General features: G+C 42.3%; 1 protein-coding gene across 1 annotated transcript in view; it reads right to left on the reverse strand.

Moving 5' to 3' along the window:
- LOC135218412 (dehydrogenase/reductase SDR family member 11-like) overlaps nt 1–22,072 on the reverse strand; it is a 39,791-nt gene that overhangs the window by 2,905 nt on the left and 14,814 nt on the right. The window contains exons 4-6 of the mRNA XM_064254715.1: nt 15,241–15,370; nt 11,392–11,521; nt 10,588–10,740 (exon numbers count right to left, since the gene is read on the reverse strand). Coding sequence (XP_064110785.1) covers nt 10,588–10,740; nt 11,392–11,521; nt 15,241–15,370 — 413 coding nt within the window. The remainder of the gene's footprint in view (nt 1–10,587; nt 10,741–11,391; nt 11,522–15,240; nt 15,371–22,072) is intronic.

Genomic DNA, 22,072 nt, shown 5'->3' on the forward strand with positions numbered 1-22,072 from the left:
ACATTCGTATATTAGGGCAATCGTATGTCAAAGTTCCAGTGTAATTTGATCAGAGAGAGAGAGAGAGAGAGACACCTTGGCAATGGTCACCGTCTCGGGGATTGACGTAACATTATTTTCTGAACAGATAGGAACAGAAGAAGTGTTCGTTTCATTAAACTGCTCTGACTCATAGCAGGAAATGTTTTGTTGATACTAATATATAAGCCTATTTAAAGATACGTTTAATTTTTAATTAGTCTATATGATACGTAAAATAGTAATCAGCTGTTCTTGTAGCCCTCAAGATTTGGCAAAATCACTCCAGGTTGTACATAAAACTTCAAGAATGTAGTGTCACCAGAGGATTACAATAGTTTTTACCTTCAAGAACCAGCATTCTTTTATGAAAATAACTCCAGGTTGTACATAAAACTACAGGAAACAACATGTAGTGTAACCAAAGGTTACAAGTAAGGTTTTTATAACTTTTTATTAGTTTAAGACATAATTTCCAAGCGTCGTTCCGGCTTACGACGATTTTCGGCTTACGACGCGTCTCAAGAACGGAACCCCCGTCGTAACCCGGGGACTGCCTGTATCCTATCCCTTTGAAAAAAAGTAACAATTTGACCTGTAGCTATAGGAAGGCCAGGTGAGATCAAGTAGAGGGATTCATAAGCAAGACCGTGAAGTTAAATACATAAAAAGGTATGCATGGACCTCCGTGAAGATAACTTTTGTAGAATGAATTTCCTTATTTCTTTAAAGGGCCAGAGATTTAATATAGACTGAACTTCATGACACTGCCCATTCAGCTGGAAGTTAAAAATTAAAGAGCATCATAAGCTTTCAAGGTCAATTGACATAACAGAACAAAATAAGTTTTTAGACAGTTCTGCAGAACTCAAATTGGTGGGTAGAAACAATTGGTAAGCACCTTTTAAAAAGTTTTGATCTTTTGAGGATAAATCCTGACTGCTCTTCAGCCAAAAAAAGAAAAAAAAAAGATATTTTCCCAATCTGACAAGGGAAGGATAAATGAAAAACAAGGGTGCACGACGAGTCTGAATGCACAATGAGTCTGAAAGGAAGTTGTCTGCATCTTCACCACAAAACCAGTCACATAAGACAATGAAATTCTTTTTGTGAAAATCCTTCCTAGTAGCACAAGTAACTCGCTCACTTAACCAGCTGAGGTTAAGGTTATTAAGATTGTAGTTGTAAGGGTAAGATCCCTTAGAGGGGCATCATCCAAGGGTTCTTATTCTGAACTGGATTAGTGTTTTAACATCAGCAACAGGTCCCAGGATGGAGACTATTGAGTCCTGGATATGTTTTCCCTTTAGAAAAATTTGACATATGATTAAATTCACTAGAAGATCCTAGGTCCATGCCTTGCACTTGAATAGCTCTGAGAGGGCAGAGCAGTAACCCTTGATAGCAGCCTGGCACAAAAAGCCTCTCCTGATGAGGCACTGGTGGAGAGCCTCCATACATGAAGACTGAAGAGTCCAAAATGGAGAGAAGAGCTACTAAGCTCCTGTGAACATTGCACGACTTCTGCAGTTTGTTAAAAACTGGCTTGATTAAGGAGGTTGCAAATGCTTATATCTAAAGATTGTCCCAGGAAATTGAAATTACTTACTTGTGCTGCCTTGTCTAGCAGGACTAAATAGTATAGAAGTTTGTGATAAAAGATGGTCATAAACAGTCCTAAAAAGGGCATTCCCCACTGCTTCCAGATCTGGAATGCCAAAGATCTATAAATGCAGGAACCACCCATTTGCTTGAGTTGTCAGCTACCTTTAAAGCTTACATATTGGTACTGCATTTAAAGCTTACAACAGATTACAGTCAACTGGAACTTTGCTGGGGATTCTGTTCCAAAGGTAAGCCATCATGGTGGAACTGCCTATGGAACTTCTTTAGGGCTCCTTGTACCATTCTCAGTTCCAGAATTGATCAAATGGCTTTCTCTGTCTTGTAAATCTACCTGTGATTAATAAATCCTGTAAATATAAGTCCCAACTTTCCCTCAAAATGTTGATAACAAGCAATAAGTGTGGCAAAAGGCAAAAGAGGAAGCCTAATTATAGATTTTGCCTGTGTAGCCACCAAACTTGGTCAGTTGGGACACTTATAAGAAGTATGAAAGGAAGCTCATCCAGCTAATCTGTGGAACACCATTGTTATTCAATTTCAGCTAAAGTGATCCTAGTCTGAACTAGTTGGAAGGAACTAGTTTTCCAGCGAGTTCAGGTGGCCTAGCGATCTCTGTTGCAACTCATGTGGAATTGAGAGTTTCATGGAATAGGGAGTTTCAAAAACTAAGAAAACATGTGCTTCCATATTCTCAAAACCATGGGGTCATACCAGAAAAGTCATTTTATCCAGCTCCATTTCCTGATAAATATGATATTGTTAGAATACAATAAAGTTTTGTACATACTTACCCGGCAGATATATACTTAGCTTAGTCTATGACGTCCGACAGAAATTCGAATTTCGCGGCACACGCTGCAGGTAGGTCAGGTGATCTACCCCCCTGCCGCTGGGTTGGGCAGGAATAGGAACCGTTCCTGTTCTAGAACCAGATTTTCTCTTCCACCTGTCTCCTGAGGGGAGGCTGGGTGGGCCATTCATCGTATATATCTGCCGGGTAAGTATGTACAAAACTTTATTGTATTCTAACAATATCATTTTTGTACATGCAACTTCCCCGGCAGATATATACTTAGCTGATTGACACCCTTGGTGGTGGGTAAGAGACAACTATTTACTGAATAGACAGGTAAACAACATACGTTGTAGGTAATAAATAAATAAAACCTTGGTTCCTACTTGTTCAGGTGGAAGATTCCATGGCTAATGCCTAGGAATCTGCTTCGCCTCAAGAGCCTCAGCGAGGATGTGACCTATGGCTAAGAGTTCTTGTGGGTCTGTCGATGGGTCTTATCCATTTACTCGACAGAGCCTCTTACATGACAATATGCCTATGCCTAGTGGCATAATTAAGGAGCACAACACCGATCCGATCACCTGATCCTAACACGAGGGTTAGTGCTTAAGTTGAAAAGAGTTATCCCCAAAACTCCTTTCAAACAACCCAAAGAAAAAACACGACGTTAACTAAAAATTTAACTCACTAGTTAAGGATCAGTATCGGCTTCCTATCCCAGCAATGTATCCGCAGACACGTATCAACCAAGAGAGAAGGATCTCTCGTAGGTTATCTTGACATCCTTCGGATATGGGAAGTCAAACACAGAGTTTGCATCTCCCGTATGTGACAGCTAAATATGTCCTTATGACATATTGTTAAGGAAAGAACAAGAATACAGAAAAGCTCGCACTTCATGCGCTTTTAATTCTCAGCTGTTTGAAGGAATCATCAATGCACTTGTCAAGTGCTTAGGAGATCACATTGTCTCAAAGAAGGCCAGGGCATTCTTTGATATAGATCTCTTCTGGGTGAAGCCTGGAGCCTGGCTAGCGCCTCGCGCCTGGCTGGAGCCTTGCGCCTGAATGGCGCCTAGAGCCTGGCTGGAGCCTTGCGCCTGGCTGGCGCCTCGCGCGCTGCTGGCGCCTGATTGGATCCTCCCTCCTGGCTGGCGCCTCGCGCCATGGCTGGAGCCTTGCGTCTGGCTGGCGCCTTGCGCCTGGAGCTTGGCAGAAGACTTCATGATTACTGTCTATGAGTCTGCATGCCTCAAGAGTTTCAGCGAGGTAGGGACCTATGACTGACAAACCCTTCTGGATCATGTCAATGGGGGCTAGCCCGCTTACACGACAGAGCCTTCTCGGATCGTGCCAATGGGGGCTGACCCACTTACATGGCAGAGCCTTACCTGTATCATATCAATGGGGACTAGCCCTCTTACATGACAGAGCTTTAGGTTTCTCTTTACTGGAAGGAGCCTTGTGCCTGGATGGATCCTCAATCCTGACTGGAGCCTAGCCTTGAAGGAGCCTGGCACCTGGATGGCGCCTGGCTGGCTTCTAGAGCCTGGCTGGCTCCCTAGAGCCTGGCTCTCCTAGAGCCTGGCTGGCTCCTAGAGCCTGGCTGGCTCCTAGAGCCTGGCTGGCTCCTAGAGCCTGGCTGGCGCCTCGCGCCTGGCTTGGCTCCTCCACACTTGCTGGAGCTTCGAGCTTGGAAGAGTCTCTAGGCTGTCTGGCGATGTCCACATCGGACACTCTTATATCTGTCCGATTTGTTCGCCTCTGGCGCATTTGCGGCCAGGTTTGGAGGCCCGCTCCTTCTCAGTATCCGGCCATGACAGAGTTTTTCCTTGGAACTGTCCGCCTCTGGCGTTTTTCGCCTGTATTGGCATTTGGCGCTTGGCTGGCACTACATTGTCCGAGATCCTGAACAACCACATAGTTTATCAGGAGACTGGAGAAGGGTGGAAGAAATTCTTCCCTTTGAGCTTTTGGCCCCTGGCAAGGGGAGGTGATTTTAGTCAGCTACACCCAGTAGACGACAGGATATCTAACAATACGAGAGAGAAGAGTCTTCCTCCGAGGAGGATCCTTCGTGAACACTTCTTTTGCTAACGAGATCTCTTCTTACATGTTGATGAGGTTCCTCGTTGCAGATCTTCCCTATCCTTTCCCGAAGGAAGGGAAGGAGTCTGGAAGTCGAAGGAGACTCTGAGCTGAAATTGGGCGGAACCCTGATTTCTAGCTCTTATTGTATTCTTCTGAATACCTTCTGGGAAGCATTTTGAAGCCCTCGTCGCACCCCGAAGACTCTGTAGGCAAACGTTTAAACCATCTCTTCTTCTGTAGATGAAAATGTAAGTACCCTGCCTGGGCAACTAAACTTCTATCTGAAAGCGTTGCGTCAGGAATAGAGGGATTTAGTTCTTTTGCCAGACATACTATGCTGGCAAGAACCCATTGCCGAGTCTCCATTGAATCTGATGCGAGATTCCAATGCACAAAAAATTCACTTGTCTTCTTGGTCGTTTAGGGCTAAGAGAAACAAAGAATTCCTTCATAAACTTCCTCAAAGAAGTTTGATGAGGAGCAGTTCCATTTTGTCGGAACACGGAATCTGTGGGCACAAAAAAAAAAAAAAAAAAAAATTCCATTCGAAGTACATGATATCCTACTCTTGTCGTATTGCGGTATCGTATAGATCCCGAAGATCTTAATCCTCTGTTATCTCTAATTCCCCTTGTAGAGACAGACTATAGCCTTTTACTGCGTTCTTTGATAGCAGATATATACATAGGTGATTCTTCCCTCTGAAAGTGAAGAAAAAACCTCGCTATGTGGTTCACAGAGGTATCGGAAGAGGACAGTTTCCTCATTCCATCTAGCACGATCTGCAGCAATTCTATGTCTTAGCCATGACTATTGTCATTTACCTTGAAAAATCCTCTCATTCATGTCCACTTCTGGTCAGTCTGCACGTGGAAAGACTCAGAGTGGAGAGGTTTTTCAGGTATTTATAATAGATTCTGATAGAATATCCAGATACTCTTGGAAAAGCCTTACGAAACATGCTGTGAGAAGAACGTGACTTCTGTGAATCCAACTTCTCTAAGGCCAAAATGAGGCATTCATCCTCTCTTCCTTTGATGCCCATTTATCTTAATATCTGTTAAGAATTTATAACTAGGGAAAAAAGACTAAAGTTTATTCCCCTTCTTTAAATTAAAGATGTCGTATATTGCTACCTCTCTTGGTTTCGAGGAAAGGAAGCGAGTCCTATAGGAAGCCTGTTCGTCTTCTACCTTGCGAAGAGATCTATGAAGACTTTCCGCAGGTTCTCAAAACTCTTTTCAATAAATGTTAGACATACGTTAACAGTTATTATCTTCGATCGAGAAGGTTCTCACGGACATGCAAAATCTTGCATCGAACCTTTAAGGATCGTTACGTTCCGTGTCTGTTCCCAAATAGGTTCTCTTTTGTTAACGCGAACAGGGGCGAAAAAAGAGATTCTCGATGCTCTTTGCGATATGAGAGAGTCGTGGAATTGGTCTAAGTGATTAAAAAAAAAAATCATTTCATCATTCCTTGTAAGCGAACCCCTTTACCGATTAAATGGGTAACGAAATCAGGAACGAATCTTGCCGTTACCGAGCCTCCGAGAGGCTACTGGTTTGTTTGTTTGTTTGTTTGTATGGTGTTTTTACGCGACTTCCGAACCACGTCGAGAGTGAACTTCTATCACCAGAAATCCACATCTCTCACTCCTCAATGGAATGGCCGAGAATCGAACCCGCGACCACCGAGGTGAGAAGCAAACACCAACCAACCACTACGGACTTTTAGGTTAATAACTCGCTAAAACGAGAAAATATCTTGGATGGTACTTCTGGCGCATTGGGGCGCAAGGCTGGCGCTTCTGGCGCAATTTGCGCCAGGCTGGCGATTCTGACGCTTTGCGCCAGGCTGGCGCTTCCTTCTAGTTCTTTTTAAGTTGATGTGCCAGAACATCTGTGCCCCTTATGGTACCCCGACATCCTTCACGTGTTAAATTCCGTTCTTAGTAGGAAAAAAACTTTTATATACGTAGTATAGTCCATTCAGGGAAACAACTTCTGCCACTAAGAGAATGTTTCCCATCCGACTCACCCATCTTCTCTTGAGCAATATCCGATTCTAAAAAGGTTGTGTGCGTTTCTCGAAAGGATGAGAGAATTATATTATTTCGTGCTCTGCCGTATTAGACTCCTTTATAATACTGTCACAGTTGTGGTAAACAGCATTAATCTAGGAAACCTTTGTAAGATACTAGGAATTCTGTAGTTAACCTCGGTATGCGCATAAGACTTGACCATACCGTAGTCTTAAAGTGAATTCTCTTCTACTACATTCATCTTCTCACTAAGCATGTATACTCTAATAAGCCATGCTTTCGTAAGCATGAGAGCATCATATAATATAGAGTTCCGTTGCGTAGAATCCTTTAATAATGTTACCTACGGTAAACAGCATTGAAAGGTTGTAATATCTTTCTTATTGAAAGCTTCTTAGCAAAAGGCAGACAATATTTTATTTATGTTTGCTTAACTATCCCCTCAATCCGAGGCTAAAACCGCGATTGTAGGGGAGAGACACGGTTAGTTATTCCATCCCGCAGGAGAGAGACATGTAACCAACCACTCATGACCGACACCTACATTTTACTGCGTTGGTCTCTGACTCTAAGGCGCGATAGCAGTCTCCGTTAGCCGTCTGGCCTTACTCTTCCAGAGTTGCCAGCTACTCCATTAAATAAAGGAATCTTATAAAATTATTATCGAACTTCAGGAAGTTCTTATTAATGCATATTTAAGCGAAACAAGACTTCGATAAATCTAGAAGCTAAGTAGGTGTTGTCTTAACAATCCCTTTAAGCGTAGTCCTTCCTAGGAAATTCCTGGAAGGATACTGATAATTGAGTTGCTCTACAAAGAAGTAACTACGGTATGTGTGATTTGCCGTATCGTATTCTCATACAGCAGATACTTACTACATTCTTTCCCTGCCGAGGCAGATAAAGGAAAATTTTTTACTGTCTTCGTTCTTTTCGTTAATAGAATGATAGAAAGAGTATATATATCTCCTTAAGGAAGGAAGTTAATCCAGGAACTCTTTAAATCTTCGTGGATTTCCTCATAAATCGCGGAAGAGACAGAATTCCTGTTCGTCTGTAGGGTTTACGGAAGGAAGTAGATATTTCCTATCCGCCATCATACCCAAACGTCGATGAGATTCTTATAAGAAAAACTCCCAAAGCGCTTGCCTCTTCATAACGAGGGAAGAGCATGAATGAAGGAGTGTGTCCGCATTACTCAAAGAGGAGCCTCGCGACTGACCTCTATCTCTTAAGAAGATTTGGAATATTCTGGCGCCTGGCTCCTTGCGCCTAGCGCCTGGATAGTTCCGCGCGCCTGGAATGTTCCGCACGCTAGAAAGGAGACTCGCTCCTGGAACGTTCGCTTGTGTGGAAGGTCCCGTGCGCCCTGATAGTTTCCGAGCGCCTACTAGACCCCTTTTAGAAAGAGCCTCTTGCCCGGAAACGTTCAATGGAAGGATCGTTCTGATTGCCACTGTACTATAAGGCTCCTTGCTCTAGCCGTCTGTTTTTCTGTTGCAATTTGCGCCAGGCTGGCGCTTCGTCTCTTTGAAGGCGCCTTGCGCCAAGAAAAATTTTCTAGAACGCGGCTCGCGCTCAGTTGCTAGAACGCGGCTCGCGTTTGGTTGTAAGGAACGCGGCTCGCGCTAGTCTGTTTTCTGGAACGCGGCTCGCTGCTGGCTGTTGGAACGTGGCTCACGCTAGCTTGCTGGAAACGCGGCTTCCTAAGTTCCTGGCTGGCTCTTGCTCAGTGTTCTCTTAGTTTTCAGAGAACGCGCTAGATCATCAAAACATATACATTCTTCGTCTTTTCGGATGTAAGATGAAGAGACGCACTTTTTTAAGGATGCCTTTTCAATGGCTATCCTTGGCAGTCTGGGACGCTCTACAGAACCTGCCGAGGGGACGCCTGACCGGTGGGGATTCTCTGAAACCCCCTTACGGCTTTCGACATTCCTTCTCCCCTGGGCTTGGGAGCTTGAAAGAGGTCTTAGGCCTGGGAGCGAGACAGAGCCGATCAGACGCACCCTCCATTGCAATGGGGAACACTAGTAATCACTTCTTACCTTTCAATAGCTCGCATTTTGAGCCACAATCCTTGTCTTCAAATTGCAATTATGAATTTGAAGTTTCTGCGAAGTAAGAAGGTGATGAGGATGCAACACTACTAGTACTGTTAATACTCTAATTGCTCGTTAGTACGAGTTTCTAAAAAACTTTTAAAAGAAACGTATCTAGTTACATGCTTTACTGACTCCCTAAAGTAGGAAGTCAGTATATTTCCTCAATCAATTCTAACACTTATTACACATATTAATGAATAAATATTAATATTTCCCTTTCTTGCAAACTATGTGAGTGTCTACCGAAAATTTCGGTAGTTACACGTCATATATTCTTCGAAATTTTCGAAGCCAAATTCATTAAAAAGTTAATAAAAGCGTATGCCGAACCAAAGACCCAGTACTTCCCTGCAAAAGACAGCCCAGAAGATCGATGGCGATGAAAAACGAAAATCAAGTCAGGAGGTAGCAACAACATATGTTGACACTACCGCGACAGAGAAAATCTGGTTCTAGAACAGGAACGGTTCCTATTCCTGCCACCCAGCGGCAGGGGGGTAGATCACCTGACCTACCTGCAGCGTGTGCCGCGAAATTCGAATTTCTGTCGGACGTCAGAGACATAAGCTAAGTATATATCTGCCGGGGAAGTTGCATGTACAAAATTTCTCTTTTGCTAGTGTCACATCTGACTTGTACCAGGTGATCCTTAAGCCCAAGCTCTGGCACAGGCTGATGGGGGGTATCTAAGGCTTTTCTTAAGTTCTGCAGAAGAGGTCATGATCATGTACCTCTAAGCATGATGTCTCTCCTGTTGAGATGAGAAAAAAGTGAAGACCTGTGGAACTATGGCCAGATCAAAATTTAGAACCTTTAACTAAGGGATCATTCCTTGCTAAACAAACCAGAGGAATATTTCCAAAGACTAGAGAATTTGGACCTGAAAGTAAAGTTCACATGATTCAAGTCCAGGGACCAAAATGGCGTCCTTCCAAATGGAATGGTACTGTCTCCATCCAGAACAGGGTCAGTGACAAGTACCAATTCCAAAAGCTAAGTCAATGAATGGTCTCAATCCTCCTGAGGCCATGGAAATGACAAGAAGCCAGCTGCAAAAGCCCCCGGGATAGCCATATACCTCTTCTGTCACTCTCATCGCCATCTCTGATCTTATGTCTATGTCAACGGCAAGAAACTTAGTTGAGCTTGCTTATGACCAAAATTTGATATAGACTTACATTAATGGAAAGCTCATCTCTAAAAGGGTTATCAGTCACACTGTTTCTTGGTCTAAGCCCTCGTGAGTGTGCTCCGATCTCCAAACAATGGTTCTAAAATTCTTGGAGACGGGTTCTACTAGAAGTGGATCTGATTGTAGGTAGGCCAGAGTATCATTTCCTGTGACAACTATATAAAGATATTTGGGAAGGTTTTCTAACTCATTTCCTCAAATGAAAGGATGAGGATGGAGTTGTAAGGCTCACAGGATGGGTGAGAGAGTGAGGGCTATTTATACAAAGTACATATCTCTTACACCCTACAGGAGTATGATTGTCATCTTTATTTAATTTCTGTTTTCTTCAAGTATCTATATACACTAATCAATTCTAGCCATCCAATGGTTTGTACTGCATAGTAATACGTACATACATTTTTTTTTCTATAAATATCAGTTTTGGCATGAAAATTCAGTCTTTAATTTCTGTTTATTTTTTCCTCTTGCAACTGTGGAGCTTTCCTAACATATTTCATAAATGACTTACCATATTACCATAACCTAACAGTAAATCCAGAAGTTTGATACAGTTTTACCGAACTGAAATTGAAAAAATAGGTTTTATGGCTAAATTTTAGGAAATATCATTTTGATATGCAGCAGTGGAGTAATCTACTAGCACTTCTTTTAAGCAGTACATTACATTAATTTTCTTAAAATGGTACCGATAGCTTACACTATTGTCAACATACCTGCACATGAGGTGGAGCTGATATTATGTGACACACAGATGCTGCTACATCTTCAGCCTTAAGACATGGTTCAGCAGCATACCATTTCCTTCCTTCTTCTTCACCCCTCTGTCTTGTGACGAATTCAGTCTCCACCAATCCGGGGCTAATAGCCTTGATTTAAAAAAAAAAAAATCTTTCAACAATGAATTGATTTTCATTTGTTCTTGAAACCTTACATTAAGAAAGTTATGGAACTATCATTTTGTCAGTTTTTTCAAAAGGCCTTCTAGAATGAAGGGATCAAGGTCCTCCTAATTTAGAAAGGAATTTTTAACAAAATTACACTCAATTCTCATTCTTATTTTACTTGCAAGAAACTTCTTTAGTGGCAACCATTGTATCTATCCTTTCTATAATCTTACATATTTAATCTCTCCTGACTAACAACTTTCTTTATAATACAAGTGAATGTCTTTACAAAAGAAGTCCAAATTTAACATATGCAGTATTAAAGTTGTAGTGAAAATATTTTTTTGCAAATAGTATAGAATTACTGTACTATATGTATTTTTATCTCCTACAAGTATAAATAGATTCACTAATGGAAATTGCATTATATATTACTAGTACTATCTGTACTGTTTTCTCATAAAGTAAGTACCTGATCAAAAAATCATACTCACACCTAAAGACTATTTTTGAAATGGAATCAGGTAAACATTTAAAATGACATTTAAAACTATGAAATTCCTAGGTTATCCCTCCTTATCTGTTTCTAAAAGTTAAAGCTATTCTTATCACCACTGTTTCAATAATACTTACAGAAACTCGGATCTTGGACTTGAGGTCTCGCAGCTCTTGTCTCAGTCCTTCTGTGAGAGCTGTAACTGCAAATTTTGTTGCTATGTAAAAATGGAGGCAATTTACTGGAAGCACATAGTGTCCACATATGCTGCAAAGAAGTATGCCATTATAACAATAAGTATGCACTAGTACATATATGTTCATAACAGGAAGAGCACACAAGGAATCTCTCCTTAAATGAAATGATAGAAACTTAAATTTACATCTTTTAATTGCAATTCCATACATGATTACAAGCCTTTATCTTTCTTAAAGCCATTATTGCCATCCAAGACATCAATATAGTTGCCTTATGTAAAAGGAGAAACAACCCAGTTTGATTAGTCCACATTTAAGTTGTTCCTTTGACAGGGATGCATGTGACTCCATACAGAAACAAAAATTTGCATTCATACTGTCTATGGCACTTGCAATTTTTGTATTCTTAAATATTCTATCTGAATGAAATTTGCTTGCGGATGAATGGATTATGGAATTTAAGGCATAGCTCAAGTGCTAGGACCTGTAAAGGACATTTAGTACTAGAAATTTACTTGTATGAATCAGTATTTGAATTTCTGTTTAAGGTTTGGCAAGAACAATCAATAGAACAATATGAGTCATCCCCAGTAAGAATCCTGATCCCTCTTCACCAACTGCTGTTGTTACTAATAATGTTAGCATCTTCCTCTGCCTGATGAATCATGCATGCACATGTGCAGATAGGACTCTGATAAACCTTGCTAATTTCAGTTTCCCAAGAATTCATGCTGAGACAATGAGACTTGCAAGTGATTTTCTAAAATAAATCCTGAGAAGATAGTACATATTCCTCCTTATATAAAGTGCCTTCATCTGTAGTTGTATATTGCAATTTTTACATCCATCATAAATAAAGAGAGTACGTACGTATGCATGTATAAAAAAAAATTTCATTTGGTGAGGGAGATGCATATCTGTAAGTTTCTGGACAATGCCAGACTACACAATAAATATACCCACCATCTAATGTATGCAGTGGTTTAATTTAAGCAACATTTTTTTTTCACATTATGACAATACCTCACTTACTGGGATAAAAGCAGGCTTCAGCTCTGTACTTCTCAGAAAAATACACATTCTCCTGAGATGCAGGAGAATACTGAAGCTGAAAAATATGGCACCCTGCACCATGAGAGGATATTAATTTTTAAAGTATTAACTGACCAGTTTATTGTAAATAGGGCCTGAAGTAGTAAAAATTTTGGGGCCAACTGAGGTTCCAAGAAATACCAACAATTAAGATGAGAGACTGTCAAGTAAGTAGGAAGCTAAATTGAGGTTAGAAGGAATAAAAGCAAACAATAAAATAGGCATAAGGAAGACAGTGTCTGAAAACAGACCAAGGAGAGACAAGTGAAACTACAAGGAATACATACCAAGAATCAACTCAAAGGACAGCAAATTTATAGACTGGTATCGTATGTCATATAGATCTCACTTATACTGAAAGCAGTATGAATACATGAACAGGAGTTATTAAAGTTAAAAAAAAAATTTACTGTAAGGAACTGTTCCTTATTGAGGAGGCCTGAAAAGAGGGTTATTTATATGGGAACTGACAACCAAGACAGAAGTGAATCTCATACATTGTTCCAACCATGTATCCCATCGAGACTGTGTGTAAAGAACAGATAAACAGGATCTGCCTTCCATGCAACAGAGGATGCCACAACCATAGACACCACCCACCCTACGATTATGCCTGATAATTAGAACTGGAGCAGATGCACATACTAGACTACGAGATCTTAAGTGATGGAAAAGGTCACCTAAGAAGCCTGTTCAAAGTGAAAGGAAACCAGGAATGTTAACAGCAAGAACATACAGTCAAGAGAGGAAACATGGAATGATATGAACCATTCAAGCACAAGACACACCAACAACTTTCAAGTTTGTCCAAACTACACAAACAGGAAAGGACATAAAGAACCAAGACTATCCAAGGATTGGAGCAGGGCAATGACACCCCAAGCCACCAAACACTACTGCAGGGAACAGGACCAAGGGATCCCAGTGGATAGACATCACTCACACTGACGGACTTTGCTGATAGTGTCTGATGGAAAATTAGTCCACAAGAGGGAACCAACTACAGAATAGAATTTAATACATGACAAACATGCAAGATAAATTGAGGCCTAAGTGAGACCTTGTACTGCACTGCAAGCAAAGAACTTAATCACCAACAAACAAAGGAACTTGATCTTGTCCTTCCTTAATCACAGCTTGCTAGGAAAAGAGGAAGGTCATAATCTAGACCAAAAGAGTTAACTGGAGGGAGCCATTCATTCTTGTTCCTGAAGCTAAGCTGTGTGTTAACATAAGGAAATTTAAAACTAAAACTACACAAATTATTTAAACGACCAAAGGTGGTTAAGGCCACCAAAATTCCAATCTTAACTACCGTCTAACAACTCCTTCCCTATCATTCACTTTTTCTGCTATCACTGTCCTTTCACTCCTACCCTTCTATTCCCCATAAATCCCATCTCCTTATTCTAGCTCAAACATTTTTCACACCAAATCACTCTCCAACATACAAACTGACACACATTTCACTTCCATCAAAAAAAACCTATCATCACTCTCAGCAACTTGTCAGCCATACATCAACACCCTACTTCCTATCACTCGATCAGTTATATCTTAATTTTTCTCAAGTTCCATGTTAGCAGATACAGCTTTTTCCGTTTACTTTCTTACTTCTCACATATCTGCTTTATATTAAACTTTTGAACTATATGCCCTCTTCCTTGTCTAAACCCACATTATTTTTGCCCTAAAAATCATCTGCCACACTTCCTCAGTCAAAAGTTTGCAAGACATTCTCCCCGGTACACTAAGCTACATTGTAATTCTTAGTTTCCGCTATCATTTTTCTTCTTTATACCCTCCGCTATCCCTAAGCAGCATTATTCACTCTTGGGCTCCTTTATAACCTTTCTTTTTCGTACCCACTACTATCCCTGAGCCAAGGAATCATTTGCCTTGATGTGTCTTCTCCAACTACATCATACTTTTGTCAAATGCATCTTCATCCACTATGCCCTTCTTCATTGTATCACACCATCTAATCATTTGCCTTCGTTGGACCTTCCACCTCTAAAAGGTTCCATCCAAGCCTCTTCAGTCCCTCCCTTACACTTATCCTTACAACTTGTCCTTACCATCTAAATCTCAACACTCTTTCTCAAACAATAACTTTTACTGCCTTTGCATTCCTCTTAGCCATTCCATCTGAACCTTTCCCTTTTCCAGACATACCTTACCCACCTTGGTCAGCCACTCAACCACTTTTGCACTGTACTTTTATCTTGTTTGTAATCCCTTCAAATCCTAGTGCCTTTCTGTTCTTCACCTTCCTCAACGCCTTCCTCTTGTCCTCGACAATAAATTTCATATGCTTTCTCAAATTCCATAATTTGGTAATCCTCATTCTTTCACACTTTATTATGGGAACCCTTGGCTTAGTAACCCTTTCTTTGCATTTACTTCCTCTCTGAATACCATTGTATTTTCCAATACCATACAACATACTGTATTGAGGTCCAATGGTCACAACAGGAGTGATTTGAGAAAACATTGAAGTTATCATGGGGAAAGGATGGTACACAACACCAAAGTGGTCCTTACTATTCAATAAAAACCATCTAATGTACACTGAGTTTTGGAGGTGTCTCACTGTTATAACTGCTGAAATTACAGACTAACTATAGCAGCAATTTGTATTTTTTTTTCTATATAAACAGCCATATTATTTAGAAAAATGATTCTGCTGTAACATACCTGCTTACATGGATGATATGGCCATCATCAACACCTCTTTCTTGCATAGATTTCACTGCCAATTTTGTACAAAGGCACAATGCCACAACATTTAAATCTAGCACCTCTCGCCATTCTTTTGTGTTTCCATCTGCAAAAAAGAGCAGCAACCTTGGAGATCACACTTAATCAGGTTGAAAAAAATTCTCCCTGGATTTCTTAATTTTGAAATAAAGAAATATTCAGAATTTCTTCTTTCACTGTCAACATATGAAGAGCAAAACACTATTAGTACAAAAAATCTTGGTGACAATACTGGTATACTATTTATATTTTTACCTATTTATCAATAAATTTTTCAATGAATACTGTACAGTCTCTTCTGTAACTTCTTTCAAATAAACACTGTATTCTAAGGTATGTATTTGAGAATTAAGTCAATGGCCCTGTAGGCTTTTTCCATATGAATGATCATCTAAATAATAATAATAATAATAATGGTTACATGATATGAATTATCCAATTAGCTGAGATTTGATAAGCAAACATGCAACATCAAAATTTTGTTGTAGAGTAGCACAAAAGATGTAATGTAATTCACAAGTATTTTTACATACTCAAGCCTACCACTTCTGTACAAAAGTGAAACAATTGACTAGAATTGTAACAGCTGACTAAAAATTTATCACACAGATGATCATGGTCATGAATACTTCTAAAGGGCAGGACTCCTAAAATCTTTCAACCATTTAATCTAGTACTTTTTATGTCTCTCCATCTTTAATAACATAACATTTTTCTTTTCATACATTCAACTTACCTGTCAGATATATACATAGCTATCGACTCCGTCGTCCCCGACAGAAATTCAAATTTCGCGGCACTCGCTACAGGTATGGTCAGGTGATCTACCGCCTGCTCTGGGGTGGCAGGGACTAGGAACCATTCCCGTTTTCTAAATCAGACTCTCTGTCACGGTAGTATCAACATTGTTGTTACTTCCTCCTGACTGGAATTCTTTTTTCACAACGCTTTTGATCATCTTTCGACTGATTTTTGGTGACGTACTTGGATCGTTGTTTGGCATTCGCTATCGTGGACTGTTTTTTTGGACTTCGCTTTGGATTTTCGTGAATATGTCTGATTCTAGTGTTAGCTTCAGAGTGTGTGTGAATGAGGGCTGTAAGGTGAGGATTCCGAAAGCTTCGGTAGATCCTCACACTACATGCAGTGGTTGTAGAAGGGTTGAATGCTCAAATGAGAATACGTGTAACGAGTGTGAGAAATTGAGTGCGCAAGAATGGAAGAATCTGACTTCTTACTTGAAGAAGTTAGAGAAAGATAGAGAGAGGAAGGCGGCTTACAAAAGCCGGAAAATGTCTAGTAGTTCTGTAGCTTCTTCTTCTTCTCATAATTAAGAGAAGTGAATGTGGTTTTTTGAGTGATGTTAGTGTCCCCAGTGTAGTGGAGGGGGCGTCTGGTCGTCTCTGCGACGCTCCCAGGCCTAGACCTCCTTTCCAAGCTCCCTGGCCCAGAGGAGAAGGAAAGTCGAAAGCCTTACGGGGCGGTTGTCGTTGAGAGAATCCCCAACGATCAAGGCGTCCCTTCGGCAGAATCTTATACATCTCAGACTGCCAGGGACAGCTATAGGAAAAGCGTCCTTCGTGAGTGCTTTCATCATCTAGTTCGTCTTCTCGAGAAGAGGATGGAAGGAATCGAAGCTTTCACGTCCGCTGAAGAGGAATTGGAAAGAACCTGAGCTCAATTCTAGCCCGAGCACTTCTCTGAAGAGGATGCGCCTTCGGTAATGAAGAAGGCTAGAAAGGAGTTAGATCCTTGGAATGTAAAAGACTCTCGAGCGCCTTCCAGATCTCCTTCTCCTGATTCGAATGAGCCTTCGACCAGGAAAAATTTTGATGAATGTGCAGGAGCAATTAGCGTCTTTGGTAGGAGTACTTTCTAAAGAGCCTACTCGTAAAAAGGATGACAGGCTTCCGATTAAGAGATCCAAATACCGATCTCCTGTCGGGCGCGACGAACCCTCCAGGGGAGTTGTCGCACAAGCGGCCATCTCTGGGGGGAGCGGTGCGTTAGGCAGGCGAGACGTGGAAAAGGAAGTAACTCCTGCCAAGCGTCTGGCGCCAACTAGGAGCCAGGCGCCAAGTAGGCGCAAAGAGCCTGACTTTACTGTAGATCGTTCTAGGCCCAGATCTTCATCCAAGCAACAAGAGCCAACTGGAGAAGAGAGAACTCCCGATAGGAGTAAAGCGCCCGCTAAGCGCAATATACTTGCCATTCGAAAGGCGCATTCCATGAAGGCGATACTCCTACCAAGCCACAGGAGTATTCGGAGCTAGATGCGCCTTACATAGGTCAGGAGTATTCGGAAGAGATACTCCTGCCAGGCCGCCCTGAGTACTCTGACCTCGATACTTCTCCCAGGCGCCAGGAGTATTCTAGACTTTTTTACTCCTACCAGCGCAGGAGTATTCGAAGCGCGATGTGCCTACCAAGCGCCAGGAGTATTCTGAGCTTAATACTCCTAATAGGCGCCAGGAGTATTGGGAGCGAGATGCGCCTACCAGACGTCAGGAGTATTCGAAGAGTGTTACGACTGTCAGGCGCAGGAGTATTCCAAACAGGATACTCCTACCAGGCTCCCAGGAGTATTCTCAGCGAGATACTCCTGCTAAACGCCAGGCGCATTCTCCTCATGAAGAGCTTGATATCCGACAGGAGTCTAACAGGCGTAAACAGTTACACATGACTCGGCCTAATGATAAACGTAAGGAGAGAGTTACTCCTAGCCCCTCTCCTAATAGAAGTGCTTCTTCTTCGGAAAGGAAGAAATCAAGAGAGGAAACAGAGGAGGGAAGGGAGCTCCTTCCGAGCCTATTAATTTAGATGACGTCTCGGAGGACGAAGTTTCTAAACAGAGAAGGACTTTCGAATTACAAAGTTCTTTCTGCTCTTCTCTTAGAAGAATATGGAGATGCATTGACTCCAGCCGCTCCTCCTTCTCCGCGCTCTCATTTTCAAGTACGAAGGCGCACAAGTCTTCATCTTTCCTGAAAATGAAGCCGGCCATATCCAGAAAAGGGCCTTACAATCTCTTGACTCCTGGATCAAGACAAAGAAGGAGTTAGGAAGGACAATCTTTTGCATGCCTCCCGCTAAACTAAGGGGTAGGAGAGGCATATGGTACGAAACGGGAGAAAATATGGGATTGTCTCTGCCCATTTCAGCTGAATCGGACTTCTCCAGTCTCGTAGACTCGTCGAGGAGACATGCCTTAAATTCAGCGAAAGCAACATGGGGTCTTTCTTTGGAAATGGACCATCTCCTCAAGGGACTTTTTCATTACCTTAGAAGTATTTAACTTCCTAGATTGGTCCCTTGGGGTTATTGCTAAGAAGTCCCATGCAAAAAGAACAACTTAACCCTGAAACCTTACATAGCATCCTTACATGCATCGATAAGGCGGTTCAAGATGGATCGGCGGAAGTGTGCTCCCTCTTCGGTGCGGGAATACTAAAGAAGAGAGCGGTTCATAGTGCCTTTCTCACTAAGGCCGTCTCGCCTTCGCAGAGATCCGCTTTGCTGTATGCGCCTCTCTCTGAACATTTATTTCCTTCTCAGTTGGTGAGAGACATTGCCCATTCGCTAACTGAGAAAGCCACTCAAAGATCTTTTAAAAAGGCAATCCTCAAGGAAAAATAGACCTGTGGCCAGTGAGGAAAAGAAAGCCTCTAGGCCAGCTCAAACAACAGCAGCCCTTTCGAGGAGGTCCTCAGGCTAGATCCATCGTCAGAAGAAAGTCAACGGAAAAAAAAAAAAAAAGGGGAGATCTGCCTTCCGTCCCTTTAAGAAGGGAAAATGAGAAATCTTTCCTCCAGACACCTGTAGGAGCCAGGTTACAGTTCTTTGTGGGAGCATGGGAAGACATAGGATCCGATCCTTGGTCGATGTCAATAATCAAGAAGGGTTATTATATCCCATTCAAGGACAGGCCCCCCTTGACAACATCACCGAGGGAACTGTCAGCCAGATACAGGGACCCTGTTCTGATGGATACTCTTCGTCAAATGGTGGAACAGATGTGGGACAAAAGAGCAATAGAGCTGGTACTGGATCAAAGCTCCCCGGGGTTTTACAATCGCTTGTTTCTCGTAGCGAAAGCCTTGGGGGGATGGAGACCGGTACTGGATGTAAGTTCGCTGAACAAATTCGTACAACAACAGAAGTTCAGCATGGAAACGTCTGCCTCAGTACTTGCAGCTCTCCGTCAAGGAGATTGGATGGCGTCCCTAGATCTTCAAGACGCATATTTCCACGTCCCGATTCACCATTCGTCGAGGAAGTACCTTCGTTTCATGTTCGAGGGAAAGGATCTATCAGTTCAGGGCCCTGTGTTTCGGCCTTTCTACGGCTCCCCAAGTCTTTACAGACTTGATGAAAAATGTGTCAAAACACCTTCACATGAAAGGGATAAACGTCTCCCTATACCTGGACGACTGGCTCATCAGGGCCAGGTCTCAAAAGCAGTGTCTGGAGGACCTGTCAACAATCCTGGAATTGACAAAGACATTAGGATTAATCGTGAACCTCGAGAAATCTCAGATGGTCCCCAGCCAGAACGTAGTCTATCTGGGGATTCAGATGGATTCTCGGGGTTTTCGATATTTCCTTCTCAAGAGAGAGTAAGGAAAGGCTGTGCCACAGTATTGAACTTCTTAGAGAAAGAGCGTACTTCAGCGAGGGAATGGTTGAGCCTTCTGGGGACCCTTTCCTCACTCGAACAGTTCTTTCCTCTAGGAAGACTACATCTCCGTCCGCTTCAGTTCTTCCTGAGAAGCAGTGGAGTTGGAAGACAGAACAGCTCTCGGACACGTTTCCAATCTCATTAGAAGTAAAGCAACAATTAAGGTGGTGGTTGACCCCCTTAGAAGAAAACAAAGGAGATATCCTTAGAAGTACGGAACCCAAACCTGACATTGTTCTCAGACGCGTCGGAGACAGGTTGGGGTGCGACTTTAGGGTCCAAAGAAGTGTCAGGCACCTGGTCGGAAGAGCAGGTGTCATGGCACATAAATTGCAAGGAGCTCTTTGCGATTCACCTCGCGCTAAGGAGCTTCGAGCAGATAGTCAAAGAGACAAAAGTAATACAGATAAACTCCGACAATATGACCGCTCTGGCTTATGTCAAGAAACAAAGAGGAACTCACTCTCTCGCCCTATACGAACTGGCAAGAGATCTGCTGATTTGGGCAAATCAAAGGAACGTGGTTCTTCTAACGAGATTTGTTCAGGGGGAGAGGAACGTGAGAGTGGACAGACTGAGCAGGAGGTTCCAGGTCCTTCCTACAGAATGGACCCTCCACTCGGAAGTCTGTCAGACCCTTTGGTATCTTTGGGGGAAACCGCAGATAGATCTATTCGCCACGTTTCTCTCCAAAAGAATAGATACATTTTGCGCCCTGGTAGAAGATCCCAGGGCGTATGCAATAGACGCCTTTCTCCTGGACTGGTCAGGGCTAGACGTGTACGCTTTTCCCCCATTCAAGATTCTGGGGGAAGTAGTCAGAAAGTTTGTGGCCTCGAAGGGAACCAGAATGACTCTGATAGCCCCATATTGGCCATCCCGAATTTGGTTCACGGAGGTGATGGAGTGGACAGTGGACTTCCCCAGATCTCTTCCAAACAGGATAGATCTGCTCAAACAACCCCACTTCGAGAGGTACCATCAAAATCTACCCGCTCTTGCTCTGACTGCCTTTCGACTATCGAAAGACTTGTCAGAGCGAGAGGGTTTTCTCGCAAGGCGGCAAGCGCAATTGCTAGAGCCCGCAGATCATCTACTAGGCGAGTGTACCAATCGAAGTGGGAAGTTTTCAGAAACTGGTGCAGGTCGAAGAAGCTGTCCTCTTCCAATACCTCTGTAACCGAAATTGCGGATTTCCTTCTTTTCCTGAGGGAAAAGTCACATCTCTCTGTACCAACAATTAAAGGATACAGAAGTATGCTTTCGTCAGTCTTTAGAAACAGGGGCTTAGATTTGACGAATAATAAAGATTTGCACGATCTCATCCGCTCCTTTGAAACGTCGAAGTCAGTAGAACCTAGGATTCTGAGCTGGAACTTAGATGTGGTTCTGAAATTTCTGTCCTCGGAAAAGTTCGAACCACCTCATACGGCTTCATTCCGGGATATCACTAGAAAGTGTATATTTCTGCTATCTCTGGCTACGGCTAAAAGGGTCAGTGAGTTGCACGCCCTTGAGTCACGAGTTGGCTTCAAAGAAGATTCTGCGATTTGTTCATTCCAGACTCTTTTTCTTGCCAAAAACGAGAACCCTTCGAATCCCTGGCCTAGGAGTTTCGAGGTAAAAGGACTTACTAAGCCTAGTCAGGCATGAGAACTAGAAAGATCACTCTTGTCCAGTTAGAGCACTGAAATTCTATTCTGGACAGAAAGAAGCGGTTGGGAGGCTCACAACATGGTCTATGGTGCTCGGTGAAAGACCCCAAGAGACCTATGTCTAAAAATGCTTTGGCCTTCTTTGTTAGAAGTGTAATTACCGAGGCTCATAAGAACTGCCCAGATGACTCTTTTAATCTATTAAGAGTAAGAGCTCATGAGGTAAGGGCAATCGCGACATCAATTGCGTTCCAGAGAAATATGTCACTTAAAAATATTTTGGACGCAACCTATTGGAGATGCAACTCAGTATTTGCATCTCATTATTTGAAAGATGTGCGAATAACGTATGAGAAATGTTTTTCTCTAGGTCCGTTTGTGTCAGCACAGACGGTTCTGGGTAAAGGAGAGAGCACCGATCCTTAAATTTGTGTAC

The sequence above is a fragment of the Macrobrachium nipponense genome, chromosome 9 (genome assembly GCF_015104395.2).
Source record: "Macrobrachium nipponense isolate FS-2020 chromosome 9, ASM1510439v2, whole genome shotgun sequence".
NCBI lineage: Eukaryota > Metazoa > Arthropoda > Malacostraca > Decapoda > Palaemonidae > Macrobrachium > Macrobrachium nipponense.